At 45.9% G+C, this 18,080-nt stretch overlaps 1 protein-coding gene across 7 annotated transcripts in view; it reads right to left on the bottom strand.

The window, feature by feature from the left end:
* Nucleotides 1-18,080, bottom strand: part of DYNC1I1 (dynein cytoplasmic 1 intermediate chain 1) — a 186,583-nt gene that overhangs the window by 43,742 nt on the left and 124,761 nt on the right. For all 7 annotated transcript variants that reach the window (XM_033052408.2, XM_033052435.2, XM_033052451.1 and 4 more), the window contains one exon: nucleotides 3,206-3,352. In XM_033052408.2, coding sequence (XP_032908299.1) covers nucleotides 3,206-3,352 — 147 coding nt within the window. The remainder of the gene's footprint in view (nucleotides 1-3,205; nucleotides 3,353-18,080) is intronic.

Genomic DNA, 18,080 nt, shown 5'->3' with positions numbered 1-18,080 from the left:
CAAGAGATCCCTAGGGAGCTTCTAAGCCAACTCCATGCAGTGTTAGGAATGTACCATTTGGTCCTGCTGAAAGGAATGGCAGAACTGCCACTGACGTCAAGATCCAGCTGCAGGTCACCTGCCCAGTCATGGGGACTGGCAGAAATCCTCAGCGCTCTGCCTCACTCTCAGGCTTGATGCCTGTGTGGGCCCAGTGAATGTCCCCTCTCCAAGAGCAAAAGGTGCAGCACCTGTACAAACACTGTTTGTGCCCACACTGAGATGGACTAAGCAGTTGCTGCTGAAATAGCACCTTGTGCCTGAAGGCAACCTGTACACACTAGTAAGTCACAAGGTCCATTTGATACCAATCCCTTTCTTTCTCTCAAGATTGTCAGGCACCTGGTTTCTCCCAGATCATCAGATGGACTCCAACATGTCCACAATGTCCAAGAATGTCTCACACTATTTCTCTCAGATCACAGACCTTCTTACTGCTAGTGTTAATGACCCAGTGCTAAACGTGATTACTGCATACTGATGTCTGAAATGGAGCTATTTTTCCATGGTCTTTTTCACCTCCAGTAGTCCAAACAAACAGAATGGAGGGGAGCAAGCAGTGGAATATCTAGAATATTCAGTGTAGGGGAAGGAGTGAGCCATGTCTGTCCAGCAGCACCTCAGTGTGTCAGGCCTGGCTTTAATCAGGGCTACCAGCCATCAATTTCATGCACAATAAAACTCACAGCAGAAATGAAAAGATGTAAGGAAAGCGGATGAAAAAGACAACCAACTGTATGTAACAGAAAGTCTAAACAGGCTCCTTCCTTTCAAAGGGTTGCTGCCAGCTTGCTTTTATTTATCTTGGAAATGAAATCATCATGCAAAAAGGTTTTGTCTTAATTAAAATTTCCTGTTGTCCCAAGTGCAGATGTGTGGTGGGTGTGAAAGGAAATTAGTGAGTAAGCTGTGGGTAGAATTCTCTTTCCTGGTGAATCCAGGCAGTAATCAGTGATAGAAATTTCAGGAAGGTTTAAGTCAGGGAAAACAACATAATCTATCTGTTTCAAATAAACAAAGCAAGAGAAAGAAAAGGGGAAAATCCTTTTTTTCCCATACAGCATGAGTTCAAATTAAAAAAAGACTATTCAGCTCACATATATAGCAGTGCAAAAAGTAACATTGCTAATGTAGTATTGTCTTAATTTAATTTTTTTTTCTTGGCAGCAAGGATTCAAGCAAGCCTTTTGCAACCAAGTTTTTGCAGCCAAACCATTTAAAGTTTATGTAAGTAATTCCTATGTGCTAATATAAAGTAAGCAACTCTTATTGCAAAATCTGAGCACTCCTTAAAACATCATGCTTCCTCATGTTAGACTGTGTAAACACTTATTTATACCAATCCATGACAGCACATAAAGTGCCCATCCACAACTGAAAGTAATTTATTTATATTTTTCAAAAGCAAAACATTCCATATTGTTCTATTGCAATAATAAAACTGCTTTAATATATAATTCCAGGAGGTACAATTTTGCCCTAAATGATTTTTGAGTGTAAACAAATTACTTCCCATTAATCTTTGCTTTTCTACTAGATTTTGAGTCCCAGTTGTTCAATTTTCAGTGACAGTCAGCTTCTTGCCACTAGTTTTCTGGTCTGCTACATCTCTAAATTACACTTCCAGGAGAGACTGTTTCTTTTCATGCAGATTGAACAACATTACTGGCAACAAAATGAGCAAAAACGTTAGGGAAATGAAAAGCAATGTTGAAGTTGCAACTCATGGCACAGATCATTAGATAATTACATCAACATTCATGATAGTGGAAATTTAGGGAACAATATTTGTATTGCCTGGCCCACTAAGCATGTCTGTGCACACCTGTAATTTTTAATATAAGAGGCTTGCAATCATAACCCTGGCCCCATACTGAATCTTTAGCAGTAATTCATATTGTGCCATGGCTTGGCTTCTGGAGTTGTCTTTTAACTCCAGGGATTATGCTGTCACAGTCAGCTGAAAGCTGAACCTTGATCTGCAAATTCCAAGCATTAGAATCACAGAATTGTGAAAGCTGGAGCTGCAAAAGTACTATCACTTTGTCTGATCCTTCATTCTGCTAGAACATGATCATTAAGTTCCTTATGTTACACAAGATCTGGTTTCCTGCACTCTTATATCATCATACTCTTGCATTTTTCTCCTTTTCACTTTCCACTCAGGAATCACCCTAAACTCACTCCCAGGAGGAGCTACTCCACCTTCCATCTCTCCTGAAGAGTCTGCCCAAGCCCAGACTCTGGAGGAGGAGAGCTCAAGATTGCACAAGACATTTGTGCAGGATAGACTGGATGTCAGTGCAGTAGGCTGGATGATAGCAGAGTGAGGAAACTTTAGCAGACAATCCAGGCTTGTCTCTTCCTCCGGCACAGTGTGAGTACTTTGCAATGTTAAGAGACTCTCCGATCACAAACATCATCCTTGTATCACAAAGTCTCTTCTTTCTCAGGCATTTTGGGCTACTGCTCTGCCCATTTGTCTTCCAGACACCACTAGAGCCTGTCACCACCGTCATTAATTATCTGCAAGAACCTGTGTGTGTGTCAGTAAAATGCTCTCCTGCATTATTCTACTGAAACAAACTCTCCCTCAGTGTGCAAACTCTGCCCTGTGTCCCCGGTCTGGAGCAGAAGACCGTGTCAGGGATTTACATATTGCTCTATTAAAAACAGAAGAAAATTGCCCTACTCTTCCCAAGGGCACCAGTGTCTACTCATAGGAATCCACCGTGAGACCCTCATAGGTGCCTAATCTGGTTTAAAGGAGAAATTTGCCTACACCAAGACAACAATAATGACTTGAATTGCCTGCCATGTCGGACTGAAAGACATACAGCCTCCACAGTGGTCTGGCTCTCTTTACAGACCATGGGGACAAGAATTACAGTGCCACTGTGCTGGCACATAGGTGCCTCACTCCAGTGTTGTACTCAATCCTGCCTTCTTCCTTGGAAAGCAGAATAATGTCCTGACTTGATTGTATAACATGTGATGATTAAGCACTTACAAGAGGTGGTTGTTCATGTCTCATATCTACTTTTTACCCTTCAGGGGCCACACTTCTATTTCCATCTGTGTGTCAACTGGCATTGTAGACACAACTAGGCAGCTGCTTTTCCCTGCTGACCACCTCCTCTAAGGAGGAGGTGATTTTTATCCTTACCGTGTGAGCAGCAGCAGATAAGGGAGTTCTCTGAACTGGAGTGCGCCTGTGACTGCGATTATCCCACAGGACAATTTGGCCAGAGTATGTTCCACCGACGACCAGGTTTGGGTGAAAGCGAGCAAAACAGACTGACATCACAGAGGACTGGAGGAAAAGAGGTAGAAAGAGAGGGGTTACATGGTCAGCCATCTTCAGTTCTCTCCCTAGAGAGGCATAATGTAATTAGAATTTTGTATTTTAGGAATCACTGTATAAACTTAATTCACACTCCTTTCACACCAGTAATTCTACTAAAGCCAACAGGACACATGGAAAAAACTAGCTTGGACCCGAAAATGTGTTGCTCCATTGGTCCTAGGGAAAATATAGGATGAGTCTGAGCATGATGCTAAAAACCTGACATATCCTCTCCACAAGAGTCATGGCAAAGGGCTTAATTTCATTTCCAGAAGTGAGAACTTCAACTAACCAGATGCCATCCAAATAGAGAATGACATCCTGGCCCGTTATCCCATTAGGGAGAGCTCTTCCCCTTTCTCTTCTAACTTTCAACTCAGGCAGCTTGAGGTAAGTCTGTGAAAGACCCTCCAAAGTTCACCTCAGGGTGTGTTGTCTTGAGAGCATCAGCTGACAAGCTGTGTCTCATTGTTGGATCAATAACTGATTCCTCTGCTACCAAAGTCTTCTAAACAACAAAGGGAACCACACTTTACACTGTTTAAGCAGAATTGAGTTTTTCCTCATCTTAATGGCAGCTGAGTTCTCTTTGTATATTTTCTTTAGCTGGGGATGTTTAGGAGCCAGACTGATGTGATGGCTACCCTGGCTACCTGGTAGACTGCCTCACAAGCCAGTATGGAGATTGTTATCTACCTCAACTACCACTTTTAAACACCTTTAAAATAACAAACAATGGCTGAAGTCCTCAAGGGAACAGTCCCCAGACCTTCATGTGCCAACAAGCTACAACCAAGAGCAAGAAGCAGTAACTCCTTCAAGTCTTCCATGTTCTTCTTAAATAATTGTTTCCCATTTATAAAAATTGGTCCTGACTGCTATGTTTTTCTTTTACGCAAATTTTTTTTTATATTTTAGTGATTGGATGTTTTGTAGTGTTGGTATTCCTATCTGGGAACACACTTTACTCAATGACAAAGGGTTAACTAAATTACCAGGTTTCATTTGCATAAAAAACAAAGTAAACTTTGTTGAATTAGGAACACTGGAGCTGCCAATCTGAACTAGACCCAGTGTCTACCTAGAAAATGGCCCTGTCTCTGGGAGAAGTGGATGGGGTTGTAAAACCTTGAACATGGGCAGATGTGTTGCCTTCTTTTCTTACTGCTCCTCATGATGATTTCTCTAGTGGCTAGAGACTGATTTGAACTCATGGGAGACTTGAAATCCCTTCTGATAGGGCTAGAATAAATTATGCTAACTCTTGATACCTATAACTAGGTTAATAAGAATAAAGCAAAATGGGAAGTTTGAACAGTTTTTTATTGAATTCATGTGTTTGCCTGATATAAATTGTTTAAAACCAGATTGTATGCTAAGTGAACTTAACAGACACACTTACAGCATACAGCAGGATATTTATTACTGGATTTTTTTAATCTAAAAAGATAATCAAGGCAATGAAAAAAGCTGCCATTACTTTCTTCTTTTCTTCTCTGCTCTCTCTGGATCCTCCTGGCTGTTCACTTGACATCTTTATACATTCCCCTCTAACGCATCTGCATACATTTCTCTGATGCTATATAGTCTAGTACCTAATGACTAGATGATTAGTGTACATAAATGCCTATTTTAGTCCATATGCAAGTGCTTTAGCACAGCAATTCCACTATGGTCAGTCATAGCAATGAGAGGTAGCTTCCAAACACCATTTCCAAAGGACCTAGGAAAAGAAACTCCACCCCTAAGGAACAGGATGTAGGTACTATTAAGAGGGGTTTAAAACTCAGCTACACTGCAGCTGCCATCCAGTTTCCACAGATTCCCCCCACACATTATAATGAAAACGACCCCCCAGCACATGTTCTACATTTTATCTCTTTGTTTAATGGCTTGTTTTAATCAACCCCTCTCATTCCTTATAACTAAGCTGACAGATATTCTTACATGAAGTGAAATAGCCAGATGATTTTAAAATAGTACAGCTCCACCACTGTGTACACCCCACAGCAGCTACAAGGCTCCACATGTATTTTAAGAAACCCCAATTCAAACAGTCATTCCACAACAAAGTTCCCGAGTTTGTCCCAAACAAACTTGGGAGACTCTAAAGCAGGGCAAAGAAGCCAAGTGGACAGTGTATTTTTAAAAGTTTGCTTTCATGGTTAGCATGTTTTTGCATTTAGAATGCCAGAATACAGTTGAATGGTCAGGATATAAACTGCTAAAGTGTGTTTTTCATAAAGTTCAAAAATAACCTCCAGACATGACAGGGGCTTGAGCTCTCTGCACTGCTTGTACTTTTACAACTCACTCAAAAGCAGTTTGCAGTCTTCAAAAGGTGAAATGTTCACATCCTTTTAATTATGTCAGCATTATTTTTCTATCCAATAAAAAAATTCTGTCAAATATTAGGATTTAACAATTTAAGGACTCCATTCCATAGCACTTAATATAGTGATTACTTTCTTAAAATTAATGGCAGTACTCAGATGAGTAAGGGCTGTAAGATCAAGCCCATTCATTTAACAACTTGAAAAGCATTCATTTCTTAGTCTTAATGGGAGAGAGTGCCTGACAGGTCTCCAGTCTGTCTGAACAGCTCTGTGCTCAAGGACAGCAGCAGAAACCATTCCCTGTAAGCCTCTTCTGCCCCCAGGCTGCCTCTTGTTTGCCTGCTCAAGTAGTCTTGCTCCTCTGAAACAGCTTTGCCACTGACTTCAAAGGGGGAGGAACCAGTACATGGTCAGGTTTTTAAAATAACAGCATATCCTTGGTTGCACTTCTACCACACCCTTCTAGGGAAATCTCACGGCACTTTCCAATAGCAAGGGTAAAGCTTCCCAGTTTTTCAGTTAGGGATATTTTATACTGGAGGTGCTTAGTTACTTGTTACAGAGGACAGAAATAGCTAGTTTCACAGTATATGGCAACAGCACATAAATAAATGTAGGAGGAATCATGTCAGAAGGCAATTCCACAGGGAGTTTAGTGTTCACAGTAGAAAAGCAGCATTTAAGGCTAGGAGATTCCCAGCATTATCTTTTTATGGATGCCACAAAGCATCTGTCTGAGCAACTGTTGGGACCCACAAGAGACAGGCAAAATCGCAGTGTCTGGTCATCTGGATTTCTCTGAATTGCACAGTGCAGTGAATAATTTCAGTGTTTACTTCAGCTTAATGCTCAGGTGTTTTCTCCCTCTATGCAAATATGGCCTATTGGATTTTGCTTTTTCTGTCTCCCCTTAGCCTTCTCAGTGGCCTTACTAAAGTATTTCTGGTGCTTCTGGCTTTGTGATCTTCCACCCAGGTATTGTACTCTTGGTGGGGCCACAATACTGCTGCTGCTGCCTCATCCCCTGTGCGGAGGCAAGCAGATCTCCAAGTGCCAGAGGAACAAACCTGAGTTAGTTCCACGTGGGAGCACTGCCAAGCATGAGAGCTCAGGCTGCTAAACCTGGGGATTTTGCCTGGCAAACAAGCAATCCTGCTTCTCAATGCTAAAGCTTCTGTTCCCAGCTGCTGCAAGAACATAATTAAGAACTAAAACATAAGATGTCTGTGCTCTTGTTACAGCAAAGACCGGGCTGTGCCTCACAAGCAGAAGTGTTGTCCAGTCCTTAAAGAGGTCTGCAGTTGAGGGGAGGAAGGCAGCACCCTTTGCCCCCTGCCTTGGTGGGGAGGAGCACTGTGGAGCTGCCTCTGCCTCCCTGCTCCCTCCCTCCCTCCCTCCCTCTCCCCCCACTAATACACTGATCCAAACAGGCCCCCAGCCCTCTTCAAGTGGCTGGCAAAGCTGTTTTTTATTTTAGAAGCTTAATGGAGCCCAGATTTGGATTAATGGTGGCATATCCCGTCAACCACAGGTACACGTGCTTGGGACAGACAGTCATTTAGCTTCTCCCTACTGGGAAGCCTGACCTCAGCAGCCACATCTGATGTGTGTAAGGCCCTGGAGACTTGGCTGTCTCTGCTCATGTCCATACTCTGGGATGGCACTCTGCCCAGCCACCAGTCAAACAAGTTCACAAAGACCTGGGTGCTAAATAATAATAACTCTCAATAGGCAGTGACTACTGCCTTCAGCCAGACCTCTTCTGCAGGAAACCACCCCCGGAGCCAGCATTGCCATACTGGTGCCATATGCCTACGCCTGACACCAGATGTATCTCAAAACAATACTTCGTCAGTGGGAAGAAGCAATCCGAGGAGTTCACAGGGATTTCTAGGCTCCAGAAGACCAGGTTATATTGCAGCAGGCTCTCAGGAAGCTCCTGGGTGGATTTTCTAGCTGAGCACATGCATGTGAAAAACCACTACCATCAGTGGCATGCTGCTGTGGGTCACTCTGACACAGACAACTCTGGGCAATGAAATCACCTGCAGCTGAGATCATGGAATCATAGAACATGCTGAGTTAGAAGGGACCCATCAGGACCACCAAGTCCAACTCCTGCACAGGACCCACTAAGAATCACCATGTGCTGAGAGCCTTGTCCAAACACCTACACTCTGTCACGCTTGCTGCTGTAACACTTGCTTAGGGAAGCTTGTTCCAGTGCTCAACCACCCTGAATGAAAAACTTTCTCTTGATATCCAGCATAAATCCCTCCTGAGGCAGCTTCATGAAGTTTCCTGGAGCCCTGTCATTGGTCATCACCAAGATCAGTGCCTGTCCCTCCTCTACCCCTCATTAGGAAGTTTTGACTGCAATGGGGTCTCCCTTCAGTCTCCTCCAGGCTGAACAGACCAAGTGACCTCAGCTGCTCCTCATGTGGCTTCCCCTCCAGACCCTTCAGCAACCTCATGGCCCTCCGTTGGACACTCTCTAATAGTTTAATGTCTTTTTTATATTGTGGCACCCAAAACTGCACACATTATTCAAGATGAGGCTGCCCCAGAGCAGAGCAGGACAATCCCCTCCCTTGCCCAGCTGGCAATGCTGTGCCTGATGCTCCCCAGGACACAGCTGGCCTTCTTGTTGGAGTGGCAGATCCTTTTCCATGCTTGAGGGACTGAGAGCAGAGGGACAAAGCTCTGGTACTGCTCCTTGGCTAAAACCATGAAAAGGTGCCATAGTCATAGTCCTTCATCCCTGGGAGCTGAAGAACAGGGACTAAACCACTGATCACTTATGTCTTCCCTCTTGAGGAATAAATAAACAAAGAGTAAGGCCAGAAGTACACTCAACTTACTCATAACCTTTTGTTCTCAGTCCTGCCCATCACAAGCAGCATTTACAGAGTCTAAGCACTCCCAGTCCCTCTGAGAGCTGCCCAACCTTCTTCTGACCAGGCAACTCAGAGACCATTTCATTCCTGCACTGCTATACACATTTGTCCCCCTACATCATAGGGATGATATACTTCAACTGCAAATGTGGATTAAAACCATCATCTAGAAATAAAATAGCAACTGAATTATTAAATAAAACCCTTTTTTCATGACCGGTCGTGGACTGAGAATAATCATGGAAAGTAGCAGTATCAGATCTGAACACTTTCTCTGGTTTAGGGACCTTTCTCTGGTTTTGGACAGCAAAAGGTGCAAGATATCTTAAAAGAGGCAAGTTTAGGGTGACTGCTCTGGTTACTGAGACACCTGGTATTGTACACTGAAACAGAGCCTGTGTTCCTTCCAAGAGTCCTGTTTATTTTTAGTACCTGCTATTGTGAATTTGGATATTTCTGTGTTTCATATAACTGTCTCAGTATAATTAGTTGAAACAAGAAAACAGCAGAGAGAACAGCGACAGAATTACAGCTGGTTTGAAATTAAATTTGAAAAGGAAGTTAAAACATGATTTATGTGCACAAAAATCTTAACCGATGAGGCAACCTTTCAATTCTAAAAGCTTCAAATTCCAAGACTTCTGTACTGCTCCCTTCCAACTGTCTTCCTATTAAACTATGAAATAACATCTGAAAGATTTTGTGCTAGAGATTATTTGCGGTACCATACAAAATTTGTCTCTACTAAAAATAAAATAAAAGCAGTTGACATCCTTCATATATTAAAAAAAATAAATAAAACCAAACAAACACTTCTTCAAACCAAATGTCAGAACTCTGTTTAATTAAAAAAAGGAAGTTTATACTTGGTTATGGTGTGTGTCGACATCTACCCCTTTGATTTACAGGAGTATGGAAGGGAAAGAACAGATTGCTTTATTCAAGAGAAAGAAAGGAGGGAGGGGGCCCAGTGTGACAGGAAAGAGTGTAGGCTGTATTAACTTCAGTGCTTGTTAAAACATGAAGGATTAATGGTAGAAAGGGAGGGAAGAATTGTGAATGTCTCCAGTTTAGGATCTTCAAAAATGTTTGGGGATTCTAAGAATGTCTCACCAGACCACATGAAAGCTACCCAGAGAGACTCAGCCACACGACTGCTCTAAATCCAAAGCTGGTATTGCTCCACTTATACCATCAAACCAATGGAGCTGAAATGCAGCCACAAATTAAATTTATTTTTATTGAAAAAGTACTAAGTCCTTAAAAAGAAGGAAAAGAGTATGTCAGGAAATGCAGCCTTTCTTAGCTGAGTTTACAGGGTAGGTAACTCTGACATCTAGCCTCAGTGCTGACATCTGAGTATTGCAGTAGAATAAGAGCACTCTGCCCAAGTCTGCAGAAAGGCAATATCCAGCTTATGACTTCATTTTAAATAGAGCAGAAAGCTGAAGCTTTCTGCTTTCATCCCTGTAACTGCAGGTTCAGCCCATGTAACTACAAGGGAAAAATAATCAGGAAAAAAGTCCACAAACTGCCTTTGCAAAAGGGAGTCTACACTTCAGCCCTTCTGCAAAGTGCATTTGCTGTTCTTATTAATTCAGCAGTGTCATGGTGACTCAGAAAAGCAGCAAAATTGCTTGCTGTATTGCAAAAGCAGATAATCCTGATACTTCTCAAATTTCATACAGGGACATTCTGCATGCCTTTATCCACGACTGCAGCAAGCAATTGATTCAGTAACCCTGAATTACTGCACACACATGCAAGCCTGAGAATACAGTCTTTGCTGAGCATCATACTGTCTTTGTTAGACTGATGATGAGAAGATTAAAGCCTGAAGAAATAAGGAGTAAATTCATAACAACAGCACATCAAAATGAAGTTTTCTTTCCACCCAACTACTTAGATGCTAAGTACCCAAATATGGGTTTTTTTTCTCTGATTAGGACCTGGTTGCTTATCAGAGCTCAGAGTCAAATAATTAATGTCCGTGTGCCTGCATGTTGGAGAAGCAAGCACTTCCTTGGTTTGTCTATTTTATTTAGGTCATGATACTCTACAGTTATTTGTGAACACTCTTAATTGTTCTGATGAAATTATTGACAAGCTTGAAGTGATGTGTCTACACCACCCTTTCAGACCCGGAGCCTGAGGGCATGTGTCTGTGGGTGGAGTGCAGAGACCTTCTGTCGTCCCCTCCCATTCCAGAGGCTGCCCACAATTTGGAGCAGATGGTAAGTGTCAGCTTGAGCATGGCAGTCTGGCATGCAGCTTGCATCCAGCAGGGCTCACTGGCTCAACTCAGCATTAGCCAAAGGCTTCTGGACCAGAGCTGCTGTACACGTATGGTGATGGTGTCACTGCCTGCCACCACTGCTAAATATAGTTGCAAGTTTTGTGGCACAGAGACTACTTTATAATGATGGGTTTGTAACAAAATCCCTAGTGAAGCATCTCAGTTTGATGAAGGCCTCTAAAACTGAGCAAATAATAGCATTACCTGAAAAATTTATTTGGTGGAAAGGTAAGAAATGCCAGATAAGCATCTTATTTTAAACACTGCAAATGCAATCAGATCTAGAGAGGCACATACTCAAAACATCATGCAAACCAAAGCCTTCTGTAAGTACTGCAGTTAGCCAACTCCTAAAGCACCTCTGAAGGTGAAGCCACTTCTATCTAGCAATTACCTGGGGAATTACCTGGCTGTGAGGGACAAATCCAGGAATTCAAGTCACTCTTCTTGAATTACTTCTGGATATTATCTCTCTGCTATTATCTGATACAGAACATAGGTGTAATCTTGGCAGTCAGACCCATGCTCATGAAGTGCCCCAGCCATTTGTCTCAAGACTTAAGCTTCTTAATGCTGCACACTTCTCCAGGCAGAATCTCCCTCCTGCTGGAACCAGGACCAGGCCTCAGGCCTCCCATCTAACACTATGTAGAAGAGATCCCCCAGAGACTGAACTTAGGTTGGGATTCTGGTGTCCTGGACTCTTCTCCTCACAGTGAAAGCACAACAGATAATCACTTGATGGCAAGTTCTGGAAATACTGGAGTCAGACTTTAGAGAGCCCACAAAGATAGCAAATTCCAGATCTGGAGAACAGGAATAGAAACACAAGTTATTCTTAAGCTGTGGTGATGGTTTTGTGGTTTCTATGGCAGCAGTTCCTCAAACCAATGCATTTGATCAACCAAACTATGTGAAGCCACAGATGAATTAGAAACGAGTACAGATGCTGCAAGAACAATTATCTACAACTCAGCCTGTGAAGTTGGGTATAGTAGTCACAGCTGCTTGCAAGAGACTCACAGATAAATTTCAAGTGTAGCACTGAGTCCGGTACCCCACAAGAAATACAAAGGCCATGAGAACCAAGGCACAGTCAGAAGATTGAATATATTGAACCAAGAACACTTTAACAACTCAGAAGCCTGCTCACAGCTAAGCAAATTGATAAGAGCTTTCCTAAACAAGCAATTTTTAAATTCAAGTCTTCTGAAAGCAAATGAGCTCCAGTCTGTGAGGAAAGAAGGACACCCTGATGTTCAGATGGTCCTGGGAAGACTCTGTAGACTTAGAGACAATCTCAACCTAGCAGACTTCTATATCAATATCAGAGACAGGGAACCGAAAACCAGTATGAAATGTCAGAGGCAGGCTCACTGAATTCCCACTGTTGGGAGGCACATCGAGAGGTTGTCTAGTCCAACCCCTTGGTCAGGGCAGGATCAGCTGGAGCAGATTGTTGATGACTGTGTGCAGCTGGGTTTTCACTGCCTCCATGGATGGAAACCCCATTGCCAGCTCATGTCGGGTTTCTCATCAACCAACACCCCCAAGTCCTTCCCCTGAGGGCTGCTCTCAATTCCTTCTCAATCCAGCCTGCATTTGTGCTTGACACTGCCTCTCCCCAGGTGCAGAACCTTGCTCTTGGCTGTGTTGAGTCTCATGAAACTTGCAGAGGCCCAACTCTCAAGCCCATGGAAGTCCCTCTGGAGGCATCCCTGCCCTCCAGTGTGTCAGCTGAACCACACTGCTGGGTGTGGTCAGTGAACACTCTGAGGGTGCTCTCAATCCCACTGTCCACATTGCTGACAAAGATGTCACACAGTGCTGGTCCCAGCCCTGACACCTGGGGACACCATTTGTCACTGGTCACCCCTTGGACATTGAGCCATTGACCACAAGTCTTTGAGTGCCACCAGCCAGCCAATTCCTTATCCACTGAGTGTTCCATCCACCAAATCCATGTCGCTCCAGTTGAGAGACAAGGATGTTGCACAGGACATTGTGAGTCCAGGTACATGATGTCAGTCATATGAAGACTAACAGGCTTTTATATTTGCTCAAATCCATATAATCCATTTATAAGCAGTGTCACTATGTAATTGGAAATAATTGGAAATAATTGAAAATTAACATTACACATGGATGTGGAGACTGAGAGGCACAATAAACAACTATCTAGTGGAAACACAGAAGATACCACAGGCAAGTCTGTATTTAAGAATGAGGGCGGAAACATGAGTTGCTTTCACCCTGTTCATGACACCTACAGTAAATTACTGTAGAGATTCTAGTATCGGTAGCCTGCCCCTGCACCCATTGAGCATTAGGAAGCAGCTAAGATCCCAAAGGAATTAATGAAACCCATTATAGACAATTTTAAATTCCCCTTTCTCCAAACAAACCTTAGTTTTCTGAAAATTCACATCCTGCTTTTGTCACCTGCAAGGCTAAGCTGCTTGGTTTCTACATTTTTTCCATAAGTAGTCTTGTAGAGGAGAAAGGATTGAGATAAGTGTTTTCCAATCTCAGGGTGAAAGCCTTAGTAACACTAAATCCGCATAGTTATGCCATCTTACATCTGCTGACTCCTGGAGTATCAGAGGACCACCTCTTGCTCAAAAAACAGCATCCCTGGGTCATTCACTCCCATCAGTGATGGGACATTTCATAATGCAGCTCATGTCAGTAGTTCTGCACAACTCCACTCTAAATTTGGCTTAGTCTATTATTTACAGATGTAAACATGAGATAGCAAATGTTAAGCATATTTTTCTGTCCATGAAATGACTGGTAATTTAGTATATGTTCCTGAACAACACAGAACTGAAGTGGGATTGATATTTTTCTTAGCTACAAAAATACTGAATGGTGTTATAAGAGCAATCAAATGAATTAATCACAGGTCCTAATGCACTCTGGCACATTTTGTAGTAGAGATAACGAAAACACTCTGATCTCTCCAACATGACAAATTGTTAAAGGCATATTGCTTCTTGTATGTAGGACATTTGTTTGTCATTCTACACTAAAATAAATGTACAGTAATTTCACGACTATAAGGCGCACCCTTTTGACTAAAATCTCCCCCCAAAACCGGAAGTGCGCCTTATAGTCCGGTGCGCCTTATCTGATCTACAAAGTTGCAACATTTGCCACCCCGGAAGTGAGAGCCCGTCGGCATCGGGGCCGCCCCCGCGCGGGGCGGACGCGCCGGCTTCGGGGCCGCCCCCGCGCGGGCCGTCCCGCCGGCATCGGGGCCGCCCCCGCGCGGGGCGGACGCGCCGGCTTCGGGGCCGCCCCCGCGCGGGCCGTCCCGCCGGTATCGGGGCCGCCCCCGCCGGCATCGGGGCCGCCCCCGCGCGGGGCGGACCCGCCGGTATCGGGGCCGCCCCCGCCGGCATCGGGGCCGCCCCCGCGCGGGGCGGACCCGCCGGTATCGGGGCCGCCCCCGCCGGCATCGGGGCCGCCCCCGCGCGGGGCGGACCCGCCGGTATCGGGGCCGCCCCCGCCGGCATCGGGGCCGCCCCCGCGCAGGGCCGTCCCGCCGGCATCGGGGCCGCCCCCGCGCGGGGCGGACCCGCCGGCTTCGGGGCCGCCCCGCCGGCTTCGGGGCCGCCCCCGCGCGGGGCGGACGCGCCGGCTTCGGGACCGCCCCCGCCGGTATCGGGGCCGCCCCCGCCGGCATCGGGGCCGCCCCCGCGCGGGCCGTCCCGCCAGCATCGGGGCCGCCCCGCGCGGGGCGGACCCGCCGGTATCGGGGCCGCCCCCGCCGGCATCGGGGCCGCCCCCGCGCAGGGCGGACGCGCCGGCTTCGGGGCCGCCCCCGCCGGTATCGGGGCCGCCCCCGCCGGCATCGGGGCCGCCCCCGCGCGGGCCGTCCCGCCAGCATCGGGGCCGCCCCCGCACGGGGCGGACCCGCCGGTATCGGGGCCGCCCCCGCCGGTATCGGGGCCGCCCCCGCCGGCATCGGGGCCGCCCCCGCGCGGGGCGGACCCGCCGGCTTCGGGGCCACCCCCGCGCGGGGCCGGCCCGCCGACATTGGGACGGCTCCCTTGCAGGGGGTGTTAAAGCCGCAGGAATCGGATCGGCTGCTGCGCGGGGGGGGCAAAAGCCGCAGGGATCGGATCGGCTGCTGCGCGGGGGGGGCGAAAGCCGCAGGGATCGGATCGGCTGCTGCGCGGGGGGGGCGAAAGCCGCAGGGATCGGATCGGCTGCTGCGCGGGCGGGGCGAAAGCCCCCGGAAACACGGCGGCCGCCGCGCGGGGGGGGCGAAAGCCCCCGGAATCACGGCGGCCGCCGCGCGGGTGGGGCGAAAGCCCCCGGAATCACGGCGGCCGCCGCGCGGGCGGGGCGAAAGCCCCCGGAAACACGGCGGCCGCCGCGCGGGGGGGGCGAAAGCCCCCGGAATCACGGCGGTTGCCGCGCGGGTGGGGCGAAAACCCCCAGAAGCACGGCGGCCGCTGCGCGGGGGGGGCGAAAGCCCCCGGAATCACGGCGGTCGCCGCGCGGGCGGGGCGAAAGCCCCCGGAAACACGGCGGCCGCCACGCGGGGGGGGCGAAAGCCCCCGGAATCACGGCGGTCGCCGCGCGGGTGGGGCGAAAACCCCCAGAAGCACGGCGGCCGCCATGCGGAGAGGGGGAAAACCGCCAGAATCGGAGCGGCTGCCACGCGGGGAGGGGGCAAGCAGCTGGAATCGGGGCAGCGGCGGCACGGGGCAAGCCTGCCGGCATTGGGTCACCCGGAGCGCCAGGGAACTCCCGGAACAGCGGGGCCCTGGGGATGCTGCACGGAGCGGCGGTGGGCATAGCCCGGCCCTGCCGGGTACAGGCAGGCCCGGGAGCCAATGGCTGCCGGATTGAGGCGTGGCCTCGGCCAGCAAGCGTGCGGGAGGAGCTGGGGGCGGAGCCTCGCTGCAAAAAAAAACCCGGTGCGCCTTATAGACCGGTGCGCCTTATCTGATCTACAAAGTTGCAAAATGTGCCGGCTCCCGGGGGGTGCGCCTTATAGTCCGGTGCGCCTTATGGTCGTGAAATTACTGTACTTTAATTTTTCTCTCTCTTTACCCCATGGGAAACATCTTCCAAGGATAATATCAGCATCTCAGCCACACAGCACGTGCTTCTGCTTTCCCTCTGTGGGAAGCCAGGAGTGTTAATCATCATTAAATCAATGTTGTCCATATACAAAAGTTCTTTTTAAGGAAGTACTTGTCAGTCATCCAGCCATGGGGGCAGAGGGCAGAAAACTGTTGATTTTAGACTTAAGGCAGTGGACAGTTGTATCCTGGGCTGTAATGATGGATTCCTTGGTTTCTGGGGCCTTTTACAGCAATTTAGAAGAGTAACTGTTTTATATTTTGTGCCAGGTAACACAAAAAGAGGCTTCACTCCTCACATAGAGCTCCCACAGAGACAAATATCATGAGGTGAAATAATTTTCTTGAATTTGGACCAAATGTACTCTTCATTGCAAGTAGTTTGCACTGAGAACAGTTACATAACCCAAACAGAAAAGTCATGCCTATGGCTGTTTATCCATCATTTGCAGTGCAGCTAGGGAATTGCATGGTATTTTACATCCTTTATGGAAAAAAATTGGTGGAAGGATCTCAGTGACTTATTGATTTCACATCTGATCCTGCATTTCTTGTTCATCTAAAACCCTTTTAGCACTGGGAGTTTCAAACATACAAAAAATATATAAAATGTAATGTTAATATCAACACAGGAAAATTGGGTTCTTTTTTCCCTTCCTTCCTTTTTACACTAGGTTATGTTGAAATGTAACCAAATCAACAACTTCTAAACTATAAAACAACCCCAGGAACAAAACAATGGCAGGATTTGGTGATTTTTTTTTTCTCTGCAATTTTGGGATAGTGTGACAAATCTGCATTTTTTCATCAACAGAGATTTTCAAAATTCTGAGTTGAACGAATAATGTCATGTGTTTGTAAGTATCAATAATCTAAGCCATCTGCAAAGGAATGGTTTTGCAAAGGCATCTCTTTTGGGACACTGTGGATTTTGTCACTGCTTGAGGTTTTGGCAAACCATCAATGTCACTATAATTTTCTCCTATGAAATATAGTTTTTGACTGAGATCTTTTTTTGTTTTTTTTTTTTCCCTTAGCTAGCTGAAGTTTAAAAATATTGCATGTCCAACTCGGCAAATTCAAAAGTTAAGCTTTCTCTGAATTGCATTTTAGATGCCTGTAATTCAGAAAGATATAATGCAAGTTATCAATGAAATAAAGAATAAATAAAAAATTGAGCACTCACTGTTTCAAGTAGCCATCATATTCTTTATATTTGGTCTGAAAGGAAGACTATGGAACTTTAGGAAGAGAAATGGCATCTTTAAGTACAGGTTCATTACAAATCTCTATTTTCACACTTGCAAAAAGCACAGTGCTATTGCTAGCAGTGACAGTGTATAATTTAAATGTATGACATCTACCCCCTCCAAAAAAGGCTTAGATGTGCCTGAAATTTTCTATCCAAGACAAGCAAAGTTGTCACTTTCTAATTATTTGATTCATAATTGAAATCTCAGTTTCAAACAAGGAAGATGATCTTTGTTAAGTCTTGCTCTAAGCAAAGGAGTATTCTGTTGCTAGCAGACTTAGTTTGGATAAACACAGTCCTCAAATAATTCAGAATGTTAATTACTAATAGGGGAAGTACACCCACCTTTTGTACAAGCAGTCATTTCACAGACTGACATGGCGTACAATTATTTTGTTATACAAATTGGCTTTGATGGGTGTGTCGCTCTTCAGGGTTCTGTACAAGACATCAAGAGATCCAAGTCATCGTGGAAAAATCAGCTTTAGTAAGGGTTTTTAAAGACACATAAGTGAAGGTATGCAACTTTGTGACATCCCTTTAGTCTAAATAATGGTGCTTATTTGCTCTCTGACCTTGCCTGGAAGACGGTTTCCTTCTCCCACTCTTGTTATGAAAAATATAATGATTTGAGTTCTGTGGAAATAAGTCAGGTTTAAGAGATTTTAGGACTGAAAGGTGAAGGGCTATGTGGCAAACATGTCATAGTTGGTTTTGAACTGCAGATGCTAGCAGATTCCATGCTGACAGCTGTGGCATTTCAGCAGTAAAGCAAGACTGGTGATTTCAGGACTGGCTAAGACATTGTGGCACCC

Source organism: Catharus ustulatus, chromosome 1 (genome assembly GCF_009819885.2).
Source record: "Catharus ustulatus isolate bCatUst1 chromosome 1, bCatUst1.pri.v2, whole genome shotgun sequence".
Classification (NCBI taxonomy): Eukaryota; Metazoa; Chordata; class Aves; order Passeriformes; family Turdidae; genus Catharus; species Catharus ustulatus.
Note: the sequence above shows the minus strand (reverse complement) of the source record. Positions and strands in the feature narration are given on the sequence as shown.